The sequence below is a fragment of the Rattus norvegicus genome, chromosome 17 (assembly GCF_036323735.1).
Source record: "Rattus norvegicus strain BN/NHsdMcwi chromosome 17, GRCr8, whole genome shotgun sequence".
NCBI lineage: Eukaryota > Metazoa > Chordata > Mammalia > Rodentia > Muridae > Rattus > Rattus norvegicus.
This window is the reverse complement of record NC_086035.1, coordinates 60158107-60176441: the sequence shown is the minus strand read 5'-3', so window position 1 is coordinate 60176441 and position 18335 is coordinate 60158107. Positions and strand designations below refer to the sequence as shown.

Here is an 18335-nt window from a genome sequence, read left to right as displayed (position 1 = left end):
CGTAGTGTCACTTTGGAACACTAAACTCCTGCCGCCATCTGGTCCATCTGATCATCCGGTGGTCATGGATCAAATAGAATAGCATGGCTGTTTGTATTTTATGCCTAGAGCAATAAAAGAGTATTGCTATAATATGATAAGTAGACGTTTTATAGCATGTGTCTGATCTGAGAGATACCTAGGGGGTTGCTTGGATTTATCTTGCAATAAATCAAATGAATGGGTATGTTTTTTAGGTAACAATGCAGTTTGACTTCCTATGGTAGACTCCTGTAATTCTGGTATTTTTCTCTGGATAGTAAAGAGTAACAAGTCTGGCCAAGTACAATAAAAATTAAAAAAAAAAAAAAGCCTGTAGGGAAATGCAGGATTTTTGTGTGAAGCAGCATAAGTACACTGGGGTTGCATACAGAAGAGAAGCCAGATCCACGCCAGTAACTCTCTCTGTAATCGACTATTTTTGGCTTGTGCCAAGATGTACAAAGAGCAGGAGAAAACATAAATAGTACTTGGTCAGAGCAACACATGTCCTTCCAATATTCCACTTAAATCCAAATATTAGGAAAAAGTGTGTATAAACAAGAAGGCTCTTTATCATAATGTGTTACTGTGGTGGTTACATGAACAGTTTGGCCCTCTCTATTGACTTATCTTTCCCTGTTTAGTTACTTTTCTATGAGATTATTAGTATGTTAAGTCTTTCATCTGTAGGGCAGTACTTATATTTAAGTTATTAAATCGAATTTGATACTTATCAGCCCTAAGTAACACTATATACAGGGGCCGCGGATTGCTCAGTGGATAAAACACTTGCTGAGCTTGATGACTGAAGTTCAGAGCCCCAACACCTACCACACGCACACACACATGCACATGCACAAGGACACACACGTAGAGGGGGGAGGGGAACACACATATATACTTGTAAAACATGCACATACAAAAAGGAAACACTATGCTAATATTGCATGGCAGAAATCAAAATCATCTTGTGTTCATCCTTAGATTGTGAAACGTAGACATATGTGTATGTGGTACACCATATTTCACCAATTTCACCAAAAACTGTTTTCACCATAAACACATCATCGTTGTCATGCATTTTCATCCTGAAATAGCACTGCCACATAAATAAGTAAGTGGTAGAAACTCCAGTCAGTAGTGAGTGATGAAGGCGTAGCCTTGCACTTGTGTGCTCCCGTGCGCACATCTTCTGACACAGTCTTGCAGAATCCGTACTCTAGTTTTACAGTGTTACCCCGAGCTCTGGAAACATCACCTAGCTTGATACTTTCTTCACTCTTTTGGCATTTTCGGTGGTTGTTGTTGTTGTTGTTGGGTGTATCTGTTTCTGATTTACAATGTGGCTCTTTCTTGAAATCCTTTTGCAGAGTTAAAACCATGTCAACTGTGAAGTCATCTTGACTGTATAGTATGCTAAATTCTGATACAAAGTTACCTACATGCAATGTCTGTTACAGATGATAACCACCGGTCTCTGTGTCCCGCTCTTTGTAAGCAGAGGTAACCAGATCACATTTTCCAGACCAGTTTAGGCTACACAGGGAGAGCCTCAAAACAAAATGAACCAGAAATGAAAAATTCTTAGGCATTTTTTGTGGGGAAAAAAATGAAAATCTGAAACAAGTGTGAAGCTATGACCAACAAACTCCAGGGTTATTGGAGAAGAGTTGTCATGGGACATTCTTATATATATTCGTGAACGTATATATCAGCAATAGTCTTAACATTCAGGGGCCTTGGGAGAATCTTGAGGTCAGAGTCAACCTGGACTACACAATTAGACCATGTGTTGAAAAGCAAACAATCAAAATTAGGGGAGGAGTTTTCTATCATTTCTATCATGTGTACTTTACATGGCTGTGTTTCTTTAACTAAAATGAATAACCTTTTAAAAACAAAATCACATTTTTGCCTGTTTTCATTAAGGTAGAATAGTTAAATTGAGACTTTATTTAATTACATTTCCCAAGGACTTCTAACAGAGGTCTGATGTAAATGGTGCCCCCCCTTCTTCCCAATGGGATTTTGCCAATTTTTTACAAAATGCACTTTTTTTTTATTTTGGCTAGCTAGATTTATTTTTATGTACATGAGTGCTTTGCTTGCATTAGTGTGTCCGTGCACTCTCTGCATACAATGCCCTCAGAGGCCAGAAGAGGAAGCTAGAGTTACAGATTGTTGCGAGCTACCATGTAGGTGCTGAGAGCCAAACCCAGGTCCTCTGTACTCTTAAACACTGAACCACCTCTCCAGTCCCTATTTACTGATTTATTATACTGCGGATTCACTTTGTAGCACTGAGTGTAGTAGGCTGTTGCTCTACCACTGATCTCTATCCCAAGCCCTACAAATTGTTTTTTTAATTAATTTATATTTGTCCGGTAAGTTTTCCTGGGTGACATGAACACACATGAAAGGGTAGGAAACCATGAATTTGGTTTAACTCCAGAGTTAAGGTCAGGCTTGAACCCAGTCTTCTGTGGCATTGGATATGCGTCCATTGCTCAGGTTAATGTCCTCATGCTGCCCGTAAGGTCAAGCCCAGTTGCTTCTATTATCTCACTTTGCCTCACTTGACCTGTTGTCCTTTTGTCACTTAAGATCACCTCCCTCTCGTTAGCCACCTCTGTCACGAAAGCCAAATGCCGGCAAACAGCTTAAAATGAGTAAGATTTAGCCAGGCTCACTGTTTAAGTGGTGCAAACCATGGCCATCTGACCCCATTGCTTGGAGGCTCTTGGCAATGCAGAAGCACCAGAGTGGAAGGGGGGTGGGGGGTGTGCTGGGCAAGTCATGGTCGACAAAAAGCAGAATGAACTAGAGAAAGGCTCCAACCTTAATAAGGTATGCCGTCCTACATGGGCTCCACCATTCAGTCGTTGATCAAACCAGAGCCCTCGTGACCAATCACTTGAGCTGCCATCCAAGCCTTTAATATAACTTTAAGGTGGTCACCTCTGTAGCAGACCCATGACACTCCATGTCCAGGTAAACCTGGTCTTGGTTTCTGTCCAAATGCTGGTGTTTGCTTCGCCTGTACCTGTGGGCCTTTTGTTTCTGTGCTTGTATGTACACTGTAACTCTGGAACTCTAAATCTGAGCTACTAAGTGGATGCAGACATCTGACTTAGTTGTATGTTTTCCTTCTGGTCCTGCCAAAGTTGTGTTGTTAGAAATTACATTCTTTTCTTTTTGCTGTTTTGCTAGTTCTAGGAAAGCATATTAATTTGGAGAGGGGAACTGTATGTTCTAGTAAGTTATGTTAACTGTGAATGTCACTTGAGCATACCATTGAGTTCTCATGGAGTCTTGGAGAACAAAGGAACATTGACAGAGAAACAGGCTCCTGACAGCCATGTAGGAAAGGTTAGAGGTCAGTCCCCTTCCCTTCTCCTTCCACCATCCCCTTAACTCGCAGTTCCCACTGGTCTCGTCTCTGTATGCCTGCAAGTTCATCAGTATCCTTTTCCTATGAGTCCTCTTGCCCACAGAGGAGAAAGGGGAAGGCAAAGGAATACTCAGTCAATTCCTGTGCTATACTGAGTCTGGGGCACTCCGAGAGTGCACCTGATCTTGCTGGGGCAGCGCTAGGGTGGGGATGAAGTGTGAGTGGAGCAGGCGTTAGACCAGGTGTCACCTTCTTCACCATCCTAGAAGGAAAAGTTTGGAGAGGAACAAGTTGGGATCTAGCACAGGATAGGCTGACCTTCAGTGGGTCCTGTGCTCCAACCGTGTCTCTGTACAGTCCATCCGGAGACCCCAACCACAAGTCGTGGGAGGTTTAAGGTGAGGAAGGAAAGCCAGCTGTGCAGCTCAGGCTAAATGACTTTTGGATTCAGGCTGGTGCTCACGGCCACTCCTTGGGCCATTTGTTTACTGCCAATCTCGTCCCTGACTGGCCGTTTTCTCTAAATGCAGTGTGTAGCTGCCATCTTCCGTTGTCATGGCACATGCCCTCTGCCTTGCTCATTGTGTGTTCTCTGTGTGTGCATTTGGTTGATTTAAATGCGTTAAGGCCTGTGGCAGCTTGCAGATCTGCTAGTCTGAAATTTTCTTGGCCAAAATGTCTCTAGTCAATGATTTTCTTTTATTGAATTCTAAAAAGTATTTAAGAATGAAGACACTGCTCAGTACAATTTTAGGTGATTGTATATGGATTACTTGGTAATATATTCATTATTATATATTATTTTATATTATAGATATAAATTATATTTATATTATTTTATATTTATATATTATAAAATAATATATTACTTGGTAATATATTATTTAGTATGTTTTATTTTAAGTTTTATAAAAAAAAAAAACCAAAAAGGTAAGGGTATAAACTTTTCTGAAGCAACTCTAGAAAGCCAGTCCTTCTCCTACATACAGCTTATCTAGACTTCTTGCTAACCATGATGGATTAGACTCCCATTCTCAGTCTCTGCCGCCTTCTGTTTCAGGTCCTGTTGGAGTTGGGCTGAATGAGCTGAAGCGGAAGCTATTGATGAGTGACACACAGCACTATGGCGTGACAGTACCTCGTGAGTCCTCTGATGCGTGCTGGTTCTCTGAGGACATTAGCATATGGTCAGAGCCACTTAGGAAGCTTACACAGCACTAATTATTCTCCTCAGGATTGCTCCTCTAGGTCACCTCAACCCTGCACAGCACACAGTGATATCACATTCAGAGAGGGAACTGGGCCAGCAGACATTCAAGGATCCCCCCATACTGCAAAGATTATTGGCAGATTATTATTTTTTTTATTTCAGCTTACCTACTGGAGATTTTTGTGGTGACTTTTAATGCACAGATGACACCAACCTATAGTTACAAGTTATCTTCTAAATAAAAAAAAAATCCTACTGTTCTGTTCCCTCAAATATTGCTAGTATTTTCCAGAGTTTTTTTTTAAAACTAGTTTTATGATTAGAAAGACTAAACCTGTGGTACATTTACACAATGGAGTACTACTCAGCTGTTAAAAACAATGACTACATGAAATTCCTAGGCAAATGGATGGAACTAGAAAATATCCTGAATGAGGTAGCCCAGTCACAAAAAAAAAAAAAAAAAACAAAAAAAAACACACATGGTATGCACTCGCTGATAAGTGGATATTAGCCCAAAAGCTTGGAATACTTAAGAAAAAATTCACAGATCATATGAAGCTCAAGAAGAAGGAAGACCAAAATGTAGATGTTTCAGTCCTTTTTAAAAGGGAGAACAAAACACTCACAGGAAGAGATATAGGGACAAAGAGTGAAGCAGGGATTGAAGAAAAGGCCATCCAGAGACTGCTCCACCTGGGGATCCATCCCATATGCAGCCACCAAACCCAGCCACTATTGCTGATGCCAAGAAGTGCTTGCTGACAGGAGCATGATATGGGTGTCTCCTGAGAGGGTCTGCTAGAGCCCTACTGATACAGATGAGGATGCTTGCAGCTGACCATTGGACTGAATAAGGGGACCCCAATGGAGGAGTTAGAGAAAAGACTGAAGGAGCTGAAGGGTTTTGCAACCCTATAGGAAGAACAACAGTATTAACCAACCAGACCCCACCAGAGCTCCCAGGGACTAAACCACCAACCAACTAAACCACATGGAGGGACCCATGGCTCCAACTGCATATGTAGCAAAGGATGTCATTGTCCAGCATCAATAGGAGGAAAAGTCCTTGGTCCTGTGAAGGCTCGATTCCCCAATGTGGGGAATACCAGGGCGTTGAGGTGGGAGTGGATGGGTGGGAATGGGAGCATCCTCATAGAAGCAGAAGGAGGAGGGTATGGAAGAGTGGGGAAAGGGGATACCATTTCAAATGTAAATACATAAAATATCCAAGAAAAATAAAATTTAAAAAAATTAAATTAACTCAAAAAAAGACTGAACCACAGAGAGCTGGAAGAGACTTCTCAGAACACCAATGTTTCTTTTTTTTTTTTTTTTTTTATTAACTTGAGTATTTCTTATATACATTTCGAGTGTTATTCCCTTTCCCGGTATCCGGGCAAACATCCCCCTCCCCCCTCCCCTTCCTTATGAGTGTTCCCCTCCCAACCCTCCCCCCAACAGTCTAGTTCACTGGGGGTTCAGTCTTAGCAGGACCCAGGGCTTCCCCTTCCACTGGTGCTCTTATTAGGATATTCACTGCTACCTATGAGGTCAGAGTCCAGGGTCAGTCCATGTATAGTCTTTAGGTAGTGGCTTAGTCCCTGGAAGCTCTGGTTGCTTGGCATTGTTGTACATATGGGGTCTCGAGCCCCTTCAAGATCTTCCAGTTCTTTCTCTGATTCCTTCAACCGGGGTCCTATTCTCAGTTCAGTGGTTTGCTGCTGGCATTCGCCTCTGTATTTGCTGTATTCTGGCTGTGTCTCCAGGAGCAATCTACATCCGGCTCCTGTCGGTCTGCACTTCTTTGCTTCATCCATCTTGTCTAATTGGGTTGCTGTATATGTATGGGCCACATGTGGGGCAGGCTCTGAATGGGTGTTCCTTCAGTCTCTGTTTTAATCTTTGCCTCTCTCTTCCCTGCCAAGGGTATTCTTGTTCCCCTTTTAAAGAAGGAGTGAAGCATTCACATTTTGATCATCCGTCTTGAGTTTCATTTGTTCTAGACATCTAGGGTAATTCAAGCATTTGGGCTAATAGCCACTTATCAATGGGTGCATGCCATGTATGTCTTTCTGTGATTGGGTTAGCTCACTCAGGATGATGTTTTCCAGTTCCAACCATTTGCCTATGAATTTCATAAAGTCGTTGTTTTTGATAGCTGAGTAATATTCCATTGTGTAGATGTACCACATTTTCTGTATCCATTCCTCTGTTGAAGGGCATCTGGGTTCTTTCCAGCTTCTGGCTATTATAAATAAGGCTGCAATGAACATAGTGGAGCACGTGTCTTTTTTATATGTTGGGGCATCTTTTGGGTATATGCCCAAGAGAGGTATAGCTGGATCCTCAGGCAGTTCAATGTCCAATTTTCTTAGGATCCTCCAGACTGATTTCCAGAATGGTTGTACCAGTTTGCAATCCCACCAACAATGGAGGAGTGTTCCTCTTTCTCCACATCCTCGCCAGCATCTGTTGTCCCCTGAGTTTTTGATCATAGCCATTCTCACTGGTGTGAGGTGAAATCTCAGGGTTGTTTTGATTTGCATTTCCCTTATGACTAAAGATGTTGAACATTTCTTTAGGTGTTTCTCAGCCATTTGGCATTCCTCAGCTGTGAATTCTTTGTTTAGCTCTGAACCCCATTTTTTAATAGGGTTATTTGTTTCCCTGCGGTCTAACTTCTTGAGTTCTTTGTATATTTTGGATATAAGGCCTCTATCTGTTGTAGGATTGGTAAAGATCTTTTCCCAATCTGTTGGTTGCCGTTTTGTCCTAACCACAGTGTCCTTTGCCTTACAGAAGCTTTGCAGTTTTATGAGATCCCATTTGTCGATTCTTGATCTTACAGCGTAAGCCATTGGTGTTTTGTTTAGGAAATTTTTTCCAGTGCCCATGTTTTCCAGATGCTTCCCTAGTTTTTCTTCTATTAGTTTGAGTGTGTCTGGTTTGATGTGGAGGTCCTTGATCCACTTGGACTTAAGCTTTGTACAGGGTGATAAGCATGGATCGATCTGCATTCTTCTACATGTTGCCCTCCAGTTGAACCAGCACCATTTGCTGAAAATGCTATCTTTTTTCCATTTGATGGTTTTGGCTCCTTTGTCAAAAATCAAGTGACCATAGGTGTGTGGGTTCATTTCTGGGTCTTCAATTCTATTCCATTGGTCTATCTGTCTGTCTCTGTACCAATACCATGCAGTTTTTATCACTATTGCTCTGTAATACTGCTTGAGTTCAGGGATAGTGATTCCCCCTGAAGTCCTTTTATTGTTGAGGATAGCTTTAGCTATCCTGGGTTTTTTGTTATTCCAGATGAATTTGCAAATTGTTCTGTCTAACTCTTTGAAGAATTGGATTGGTATTTTGATGGGGATTGCATTGAATCTGTAGATTGCTTTTGGTAAAATGGCCATTTTTACTATATTAATCCTGCCAATCCATGAGCATGGGAGATCTTTCCATCTTCTGAGGTCTTCTTCAATTTCCTTCTTCAGTGTCTTGAAGTTCTTATTGTACAGATCTTTTACTTGCTTGGTTAAAGTCACACCGAGGTACTTTATATTATTTGGGTCTATTATGAAGGGTGTCGTTTCCCTAATTTCTTTCTCGGCTTGTTTCTCTTTTGTATAGAGGAAGGCAACTAATTTATTTGAGTTAATTTTATACCCAGCCACTTTGCTGAAGTTGTCTATCAGCTTTAGTAGTTCTCTGGTGGAACTTTTGGGATCACTTAAATATACTATCATATCATCTGCAAATAGTGATATTTTGACTTCTTCTTTTCCGATCTGTATCCCCTTGACCTCCTTTTGTTGTCTGATTGCTCTGGCTAGAACTTCAAGAACTATATTGAATTGTTTATATAATGGATCACGTTGATGGTTTTCCGTATATTAAACCATCCCTGCATGCCTGGGATGAAGCCTACTTGGTCATGGTGGATGATTGTTTTGATGTGCTCTTGGATTCGGTTTGCCAGAATTTTGTTGAGTATTTTTGCGTCGATATTCATAAGGGAAATTGGTCTGAAGTTCTCTTTCTTTGTTGTGTCTTTGTGTGGTTTAGGTATAAGAGTAATTGTGCCTTCGTAGAAGGAATTCGGTAGGGCTCCATCTGTTTCAATTTTGTGGAATAGTTTGGATAATATTGGTATGAGGTCTTCTATGAAGGTCTGATAGAATTCTGCACTAAACCCGTCTGGACCTGGGCTCTTTTTGGTTGGGAGACCTTTAATGACTGCTTCTATTTCCTTAGGAGTTATGGGGCTGTTTAACTGGTTTATCTGTTCCTGATTTAACTTCGGTACCTGGTATCTGTCTAGGAAATTGTCCATTTCCTGAAGATTTTCAAGTTTTGTTGAATATAGGTTTTTATAGTAAGATCTGATGATTTTTTGAATTTCCTCTGAATCTGTAGTTATGTCTCCCTTTTCATTTCTGATTTTGTTAATTTGGACACACTCTCTGGGTCCTCTCGTTAGTCTGGCTAAGGGTTTATCTATCTTGTTGATTTTCTCAAAGAACCAACTTTTGGTTCTGTTGATTCTTTCTATGGTCCTTTTTGTTTCTACTTGGTTGATTTCAGCTCTGAGTTTGATTATTTCCTGCCTTCTACTCCTCCTGGGTGTATTTGCTTCTTTTTGTTCTAGAGCTTTTAGGTGTGCTGTCAAGCTGCTGACATATGTTCTTTCCCGTTTCTTTCTGCAGGCACTCAGCGCTATGAGTTTTCCTCTTAGCACAGCTTTCATTGTGTCCCATAAGTTTGGGTATGTTGTACCTTTATTTTCATTAAATTCTAAAAAGTTTTTAATTTCTTTCTTTATTTCTTCCTTGACCAGGTTATCATTGAGTAGAGCATTGTTCAATTTCCAAGTATATGTGGGCATTCTTCCTTGATTGTTATTGAAGACCAGTTTTAGGCCGTGGTGGTCCGATAGCACACATGGGATTATTTCTATCTTTCTGTACCTGTTGAGGCCCGTTTTTTTGACCAATTATATGGTCAATTTTGGTGAAAGTACCATGAGGAGCTGAGAAGAAGGTATATCCTTTTGCTTTAGGATAGAATGTTCTATAAATATCCGTTAAGTCCATTTGACTCATGACTTCTATTAGTCTGTCTACATCTCTGTTTAATTTCTGTTTCCATGATCTGTCCATTGATGAGAGTGGGGTGTTGAAATCTCCCACTATTATTGTGTGAGGTGCAATGTGTGTTTTGAGCTTTAGTAAGGTTTCTTTTACATATGTAGGTGCCCTTGTATTTGGGGCATAGATATTTAGGATTTAGAGTTCATCTTGATGGATTTTTCCTTTGATGAATATGAAGTATCCTTCCTTATCTTTTTTGATGACTTTTAGTTGAAAATTGATTTTATTTGATATTAGAATGGCTACTCCAGCTTGCTTCTTCTGACCATTTGCTTGGAAAATTGTTTTCCAGCCTTTCACTCTGAGGTAATGTCTGTCTTTGTCTCTGAGGTGTGTTTCCTGTAGGCAGCAGAATGCAGGGTCCTTGTTGCGTATCCAGTTTGTTAATCTATGTCTTTTTATTGGGGAGTTGAGGCCATTGATGTTGAGAGATATTAAGGAATAGTGATTATTGCTTCCTGTTATATTCATATTTGGATGTGAGGTTATGTTTGTGTGCTTTCATTCTCTTTGTTTTGTTGCCAAGACGATTAGTTTCTTGCTTCTTCTAGGGTATAGCTTGCCTCCTTATGTTGGGCTTTACCATTTATTATCCTTTGTAGTGCTGGGTTTGTAGAAAGATACTGTGTAAATTTGGTCTTGTCATGGAATATCTTGGTTTCTCCATCTATGTTAATTGAGAGTTTTGCAGGATACAGTAACCTGGGCTGGCATTTGTGTTCTCTTAGGGTCTGTATGACATCAGTCCAGGATCTTCTGGCCTTCATAGTTTCTGGCGAGAAGTCTGGTGTGATTCTGATAGGTCTCCCTTTATATGTTACTTGACCTTTTTCCCTTACTGCTTTTAATATTCTTTCTTTATTTTGTGCGTTTGGTGTTTTGACTATTATGTGACGGGAGGTGTTTCTTTTCTGGTCCAATCTATTTGGAGTTCTGTAGGCTTCCTGTATGCCTATGGGTATCTCTTTTTTTAGGTTAGGGAAGTTTTCTTCTATGATTTTGTTGAAGATATTTACTGGTCCTTTGAGCTGGGAGTCTTCACTCTCTTCTATACCTATTATCCTTAGGTTTGATCTTCTCATTGAGTCCTGGATTTCCTGTATGTTTTGGACCAGTAGCTTTTTCCGCTTTACATTATCTTTGACAGTTGAGTCAATGATTTCTATGGAATCTTCTGCTCCTGAGATTCTCTCTTCCATCTCTTGTATTCTGTTGGTGAAGCTTGTATCTACACCTCCTTGCCTCTTCTTTTGGTTTTCTATATCCAGGGTTGTTTCCATGTGTTCTTTCTTGTTTGCTTCTATTTCCATTTTTAATTCCTTCAACTGTTTGATTGTGTTTTCCTGGAATTCTTTCAGGGATGTTTGCGATTCCTCTCTGTAGGCTTCTACTTGTTTATTAATGTTTTCCTGTGTTTCCCTAAGGGAGTTCTTCACGTCTTTCTTGAAGTCCTCCAGCATCATGATCAAATATGATTTTGAAACTAGATCTTGCTTTTCTTGTGTGTTTGGATATTCCATGTTTGTTTTGGTGGGAGAATTGGGCTCCGATGATGCCATGTAGTCTTGGTTTCTGTTGCTTGGGTTCCTGCGCTTGCCTCTCGCCATCAGATTATCTCTAGTGTTACTTTGTTCTGCTATTTCTGACAGTGGCTAGACTGTCCTATAAGCCTGTGTGTCAGGAGTGCTGTAGACCTGTTTTCCTCTCTTTCAGTCAGTTATGGAGACAGAGTGTTCTGTTTTAGGGCGTGTAGTTTTTCCTCTCTACAGGTCTTCAGCTGTTCCTGTGGGCCTGTGTCTTGAGTTCACCAGGCAGCTGTCTTGCAGCAGAAAAGTTGGTCTTACCTGTGGTCCCGAGGCTCAAGTTCGCTCGTGGGGTGCTGCCCACGGGCTCTCTGTGGCGGCAGCAACCAGGAAGACCTGTGCCGCCCCTTCCAGGACCTTCAGTGCACCAGGGTTCCAGATGTCCTTTGGCGTTTTCCTCTGGCGTCCGAGATGTGTGCGCAGAGAGCAGTCTCTTCTGGTTTCCCAGGCTTGTCTGCCTCTCTGAAGGTTTAGCTCTCCCTCCCACGGGATTTGGGTGCAGAGCCCAATGTTTCTTAATTATCTTTTATATGTAGTAATTGGCAGGTAGCATTTCAAATAGGCCTTCCATAGCTTAATAGACCAAATTTGGTAGGTTTTTCTTGGGTACACAGAGTTAGATCTATTTTTATAAAAATGGTTTTCATATGCATTTTTACAAATGAAATACAATACTTGAAACATTGTGATCTCCAGAATAAAATGGCTTTTGACTACTTAATCTGTTGATGTTAGCAAGCTGTCTGAACAGCCACGGTGGAAGGTTGGCCTTTTCAAGTGGTTTTAGTGCTGCATTTAAGAGGAAAAAAAATCATTTATGTTTCGCCCTTAGCAATGTTCTCTAGTTTTGGAAGAGTTCAACTACATTTTTAAATTATACTGCCCTGCTACCTCCAGTTACTTCTTGTTACTACATTTTTCCAAATTATTATTTGTAGTCACTTGTAGCTGTAAGTAAGGGGACTTCTGGTTTTCAACAACCCAGATGAAAGGAAAGAAACATGTGGAATGGTGCAGGGGTGAGATTTTGGTGGGGTTTTTTTCTTAATTTTAATTCCCTTCTCTTAACAGATGTTGAATTCCAGTGTACAAATAATTAGAAAATATTACCAAACAGTTGCTAACCTTATCAGGTGCATGATTGCAGGAGACATCTAGAAGGTTCCAAGACAAGGGGGAAGCATAATCATCATTTTTCTGCTGTGTCATCTCCTTCATTTGTCCTAATTTATATGACTCTGTATGCAGCAGCATAGAATGGGTTGTGTTTTCTCCAATTCACAGAGGAAGACCTGGAGAGAAAGTGTGCTTCACTGGGAGGAAGAACAGGGTAGAAATGATACTTCAGAGGGAAGAGGAAGGAGATAGAACGGTTTTCTCACTTGGACTTGGCAGAAGGCTTTCTGATATCACTTCCCCAGATGGTTACTTTTGTTCAGTGTAGACACAGTACCTGATAGTGCCAACCTCAGGGAGCAAAGGAATTGATTCCGTCCTGGTGGGGAAGGCATGGCAGTGGTCATGTGTGGCTGAGACTTGCTTTTGAACCAGGAAGCAGAAAGCAAGCCGTAACTGGAGGCCAGCCTCAACTTTCAAAGTCCTGGCCCTGGTAATCTATTTCCACCAATCAGATCTCATCCCCTGAAGGTTTCACAACCTCCAAAGATGGTCCTGCCATCTGTGGACGAGCAGAATATAATCCTGTAAGGATACTTCTTGCTCAAAGTTAACACTTCTCCTTCCCTCCTGTAACGAACTGTCCTTGCAAACTACTGTAGCCCAGTAGGTAGTAACACTTACGTTTCTTTTGACTGTGGGATGGCAATCCATCCCTCCACTTGGTTCAGACTTTCTACTGGAGGTGGATTCTACAGGTTCCTTCTCCCCACTGCCGGGCCTCAGCCCAAGTACCTGATCATGTTCCCCTTTTCCCCTGCTCTCCCACCCAATTACCTCCCTCCCTCTGCCCTCTTCTTTCTTCCTCCCAAGTGGGATTGAAGCATCCCCACTTGAACACTTTGGCTTGTTAACCTTCAGTTCTGTGGATTGTATCTATTTTATTCTATACATTTTTGGCTAATATCTACTTATTAGTGAGTACATACCATGTGTCTTCTTTTGTGACTGGGTTACCTCACTCAGGATTATATTTTCTACTTCCGTCCTTTTGGCTGCAAAACTCATGATGTCCTCATTCTTAATAGCTGAGTGGTACTCCATTGTGTCAATGAACCACATTTTCTGTATCCATTCCTCTGTTGAAGGGCATCTGGGTTCTCTCCAGCTTCTGACTATTATAAATAAGGCTGCTATGAACATAGTGGAGCACATGTCTTTGTTATTTGTTGGAGCATCTTTTGGGTATATGCCCAGGAGTGGTATAGCTGGGTCTTCAGGTCATATGATGTCCCGTTTTCTGAGGAACCTCCAGACTGAATTCCAGAATGGTTGTACCAGTCTGCAATTCCACCAGCAATGGAGAAGTGTGTCTCTTTCTCCACATTCTTACCTACATGTGCTACCACCTGAGTTTTTGATCTTAGCCATTCTTGTAGGTGTATGGTGGAATCTAAGGGTCGCTATGACTTGCATTTCCCTCATCACTAAGGACGTTAAACATTTCTTTAAGTGCTTCTCGGCCATTGGAGATAACTCTGTTATGAATTCTCTGTGTAGTTCTATACTCCCCCCTTTTTTTAGATTTAAAATCACATTTTATGATGAAGATGGACTTTTTTTTTTTTATTAACTTGAGTATTTCTTTTTTTTTTTTTTTTTTTTGGTTCTTTTTTTCGGAGCTGGGGACCGAACCCAGGGCCTTGCGCTTCCTAGGTAAGCACTCTACCACTGAGCTAAATCCCCAGCCCCTTGAGTATTTCTTATATACATTTCGAGTGTTATTCCCTTTCCCGGTTTTGGGGCAAACATCCCCCTCCCCCCTCCCCTTCTTTATGGGTGTTCCCCTCCCCATCCTCCCCCCTCTTGCCGCCCTCCCCCCAACAATCTAGTTCACTGGGGGTTCAGTCTTAGCAGGACCCAGGGCTTCCCCTTCCACTGGTGCTCTTACTAGGATATTCATTGCTACCTATGGGGTCAGAGTCCAGGGTCAGTCCATGTATAGTCTTTAGGTAGTGGCTTAGTCCCTGGAAGCTCTGGTTGCTTGGCATTGTTGTACATATGGGGTCTCGAGCCCCTTCAAGCTCTTCCAGTTCTTTCTCTGATTCCTTCAACGGGGGTCCTATTCTCAATTCAGTGGTTTGCTGCTGGCATACGCCTCTGTGTTTGCTGTATTCTGGCTGTGTCTCTCGGGAGTGATCTACATCCGGCTCCTGTCGGCCTGCGCTTCTTTGCTTCATCCATCTTGTCTAATTGGGTGGCTGTATATGCATGGGCCACATGTTGGGCAGGCTCTGAATGGGTGTTCCTTCAGTCTCTGTTTTAATCTTTGCCTCTCTCTTCCCTGCCAAGGGTATTCTTGTTCCCCTTTTAAAGAAGGAGTGAAGCATTCACATTGTGATCATCCGTCTTGAGTTTCATTTGTTCTAGGCATCTAGGGTAATTCAAGCATTTGGGCTAATAGCTACTTATCAATGAGTGCATACCATGTGTGTTTTTCTGTGATTGGGTTACCTCACTCAGGATATTTTCCAGTTCCAACCATTTGCCTACGAATTTCATAAAGTCATTGTTTTTGATAGCTGAGTAATATTCCATTGTGTAGATGTACCACATTTTCTGTATCCATTCCTCTGTTGAAGGGCATCTGGGTTCTTTCCAGCTTCTGGCTATTATAAATAAGGCTGCAATGAACATAGTGGAGCACGTGTCTTTTTTATATGTTGGGGCATCTTTTGGGTATATATATGCCCAAGAGAGGTATAGCTGGATCCTCAGGCAGTTCAATGTCCAATTTTCTGAGGAACCTCCAGACTGATTTCCAGAATGGTTGTACCAGTCTGCAATCCCACCAACAATGGAGGAGTGTTCCTCTATCTCCGCATCCTCGCCAGCATCTGCTGTCACCTGAGTTTTTGATCTTAGCCATTCTCACTGGTGTGAGGTGAAATCTCAGGGTTGTTTTGATTTGCATTTCCCTTATGACTAAAGATGTTGAACATTTCTTTAGGTGTTTCTCAGCCATTCGGCATTCCTCAGCTGTGAATTCTTTGTTTAGCTCTGAACCCCATTTTTTAATAGGATTATTTGTCTCCCTGCGGTCTAACTTCTTGAGTTCTTTGTATATTTTGGATATAAGGCCTCTATCTGTTGTAGGATTGGTAAAGATCTTTTCCCAATCTGTTGGTTGCCGTTTTGTCCTAACCACAGTGTCCTTTGCCTTACAGAAGCTTTGTAGTTTTATGAGATCCCATTTGTCAATTCTTGATTTTAGAGCATAAGCCATTGGTGTTTTGTTCAGGAAATTTTTTCCAGTGCCCATGTGTTCCAGATGCTTCCCTAGTTTTTCTTCTATTAGTTTGAGTGTATCTCTATACCCCATTTTTTGATTAGGTTGTTTGGTTGGGTTTTTTTGTTGTTGTTGTTGTTTTTTTTTGTTAGCTTCTTGACTTCTCTATATGTTTTTGATATTGGCCCTCTATCAGATGTGAGGTTAGTGAAGATTTTTTTCCCCCATCTGTAGGTTGCCGATTTGTCTTATTGACCATGTCTTTTGCCTTACAGAGGCTTTTCAGTGTCATGAGGTCCTATTTATTAATTCTTGATCTCAGATCATAAACCATTGGAATTCTGTTTAGGAAATCCCCACCCCCCTTTATGCCAATGAGTTCGAGGCTCTTTCCCATTCTCTCTTCTATTAGATTAGTGTTTCTGGTTTTATGATGAGGTCCTTGATCCACTTTGACTTGAGCTTTGTGCAAGGTGACAAATATGAATCTATTTTCATTTTTCTGTATACCAACTGCCAGTTAGACCAGCACCATTTATAGAACATGGTTTCTTTTTTCCATCGTATACTTTTGGCTTTTTTGTCAAAGATCACGTGTCCATCTATGTGTGGTTTTATTTCTGGGTCTTCATTCTATTCCACCAATGCCATTTTTATCACTGTTGGTTTGTAGTAGTATAGCTTGAGATCAGGGATGGTCATTTCCCCAGTTCTTTTATTGTTAAGAATTGTTTTCACTATCCTGTTTTTTTTTCCTCATAAGAAATTGAGAATTGATACCTCCATGTCTTTGAAGGATTATGTTGTAATGGGGATTGCATTAAATCTATAGATTGCTTTTAGCATAATGACCATTTTTACTATGTTAATCCTACCAATCCTTGTCACACAAATCTTTAGTTTGCAAGGTTAGAGTTACCCTAAGGTATTTTATTTTATTTGTGACTACTGTGAAGAGTATTATTTCCCTATTGTTTTCTCAGCCCATTTATCGTTGTTATGTAGGAAGGCTACTGATTTTTTTTTTTTTTAGTTAATTTTATATCCAGCCAGTCTGCTTAAGTTGTTTATTAGCTGTTGAAGTTCTCTTGTAGAATTTTCAGGATTCTTGTGTATACTATCATTTCATGTGCAAATAGTAATACCTTGAATTCTTCCTTTCCAGTTTTTATCCCCTTGATCTCCTTTTGTTGTCTTGTTACTCTAGCTAGAACTTCAAGTACTATATTGAATAGATACGAGAAGACTGCTCAGTCTTGCCTTGTCCCTGATTGTCATGGGATTGCTTCAAGTATCTCTCCATTTTAATTTGATTTTAGCTGTTGGTTTGCTGTATATTGCTTTTATTATGTTTAGGTGTGGGACTTGAAATCCTGATCTTTCCAATACTTTTAACATGAAGAGATGTTGTATTTTATCAAATGGCTTTCTCAGCATCTAATGAGATGATTGTGATTTTTTTTCCTTTGGGTTTGTTTATGTAGGGGATTTCATTAATGGATTTTTATATCCACTACATCCCTGGAATATATTCTGGGATGAAGCCTACTTGATCACGGTAAATGATTTTTTGATGTGTTTTTTTATTTGGTTTGAGAGAATTTTATTATGTGTTTTAGCCTGAATATTCATAAGTGAACTTGGTCTGAAGTTCTCTTTCTTTGTTGGGTCTCTTTGGTTTAGGTACCAGAATAATTGTGGCTTCATAGAATGATGTAGGTAGTGTTCCTCCTATTTCTTTTATGAAATAGCTTGAAGGTCTGGTAGAATTCTTACTAAAGCCATCTAGCCCTGGGATTTTTTTGGTTGGGAGGTTTTTAATGAGTTCTTCTATTTTTCTGAGGTGCTGTGGGCCTGTTTAGATAGTTTACCTGCTCTTGATTTAACTTTGGTGGATGATATGTCTAGAAAATCATCCATTTGATCTAGATTTTCCAGTTTTGTTGAATATAGGCTTTCATAGTAGGATGTGACGACCTTTTGAATTTCCTCAGTTTCTGTTTTTATGTCTCCCTTTTCATTTCTGATTTTGTTAATTTGAATAGGGGTTTGTCTGTCTTGTAGATTTTCTCAAAGAACCAGCTTTTAGTTTTGTTGATTCTTTGGATCCTTCACTTTGTTTCTATTTGGTCCATTTCTGCCCTGAGATTTTCTATTTCCTGCCTCCTACTCCTCTTGGGTGTGTTTTCTTACTTTTGCTCTTGGGCTTTCGGGTGTGCAACCTAAGTTGCTAGTGTAGAAGCTCGTCAGTTTCTTTAGGCGGACACCTAGAGCTATGAGTTTTCCTCTTAGCACTGCTTTCATTGTGTCTCATAAATTTGGGTACGTTATGCCCTCATTTTTGTTGAATACTAAAAATTCTTTAATTTCTTTATTTTTTTTTCCCCTGAACAAGTTATCATTGAATAGAGAGTTGTTCAGTTTCCCATGGATTTGAGGGTTTTCTGTTGTGTTTTTGTTATTGAAGTCTAGCCTTAGTACTTGGTGATCTGATAGGGTGCATGAAATTATTTCAATCTTCTTGTATCTGTTGAGGCTTGTTTTGTGACTTATCGTATGGTAAGTTTTAGAA

The 18335-nt window shown here is 40.5% G+C and overlaps 1 protein-coding gene across 4 annotated transcripts in view; it reads left to right on the top strand.

Moving 5' to 3' along the window:
• The window catches only part of Mpp7 (MAGUK p55 scaffold protein 7), a 266719-nt gene that overhangs the window by 225373 nt on the left and 23011 nt on the right, over positions 1-18335 (top strand). For all 4 annotated transcript variants that reach the window (XM_039095743.2, XM_039095742.2, XM_063276474.1 and 1 more), the window contains one exon: positions 4473-4553. In XM_039095743.2, coding sequence (XP_038951671.1) covers positions 4473-4553 — 81 coding nt within the window. The remainder of the gene's footprint in view (positions 1-4472; positions 4554-18335) is intronic.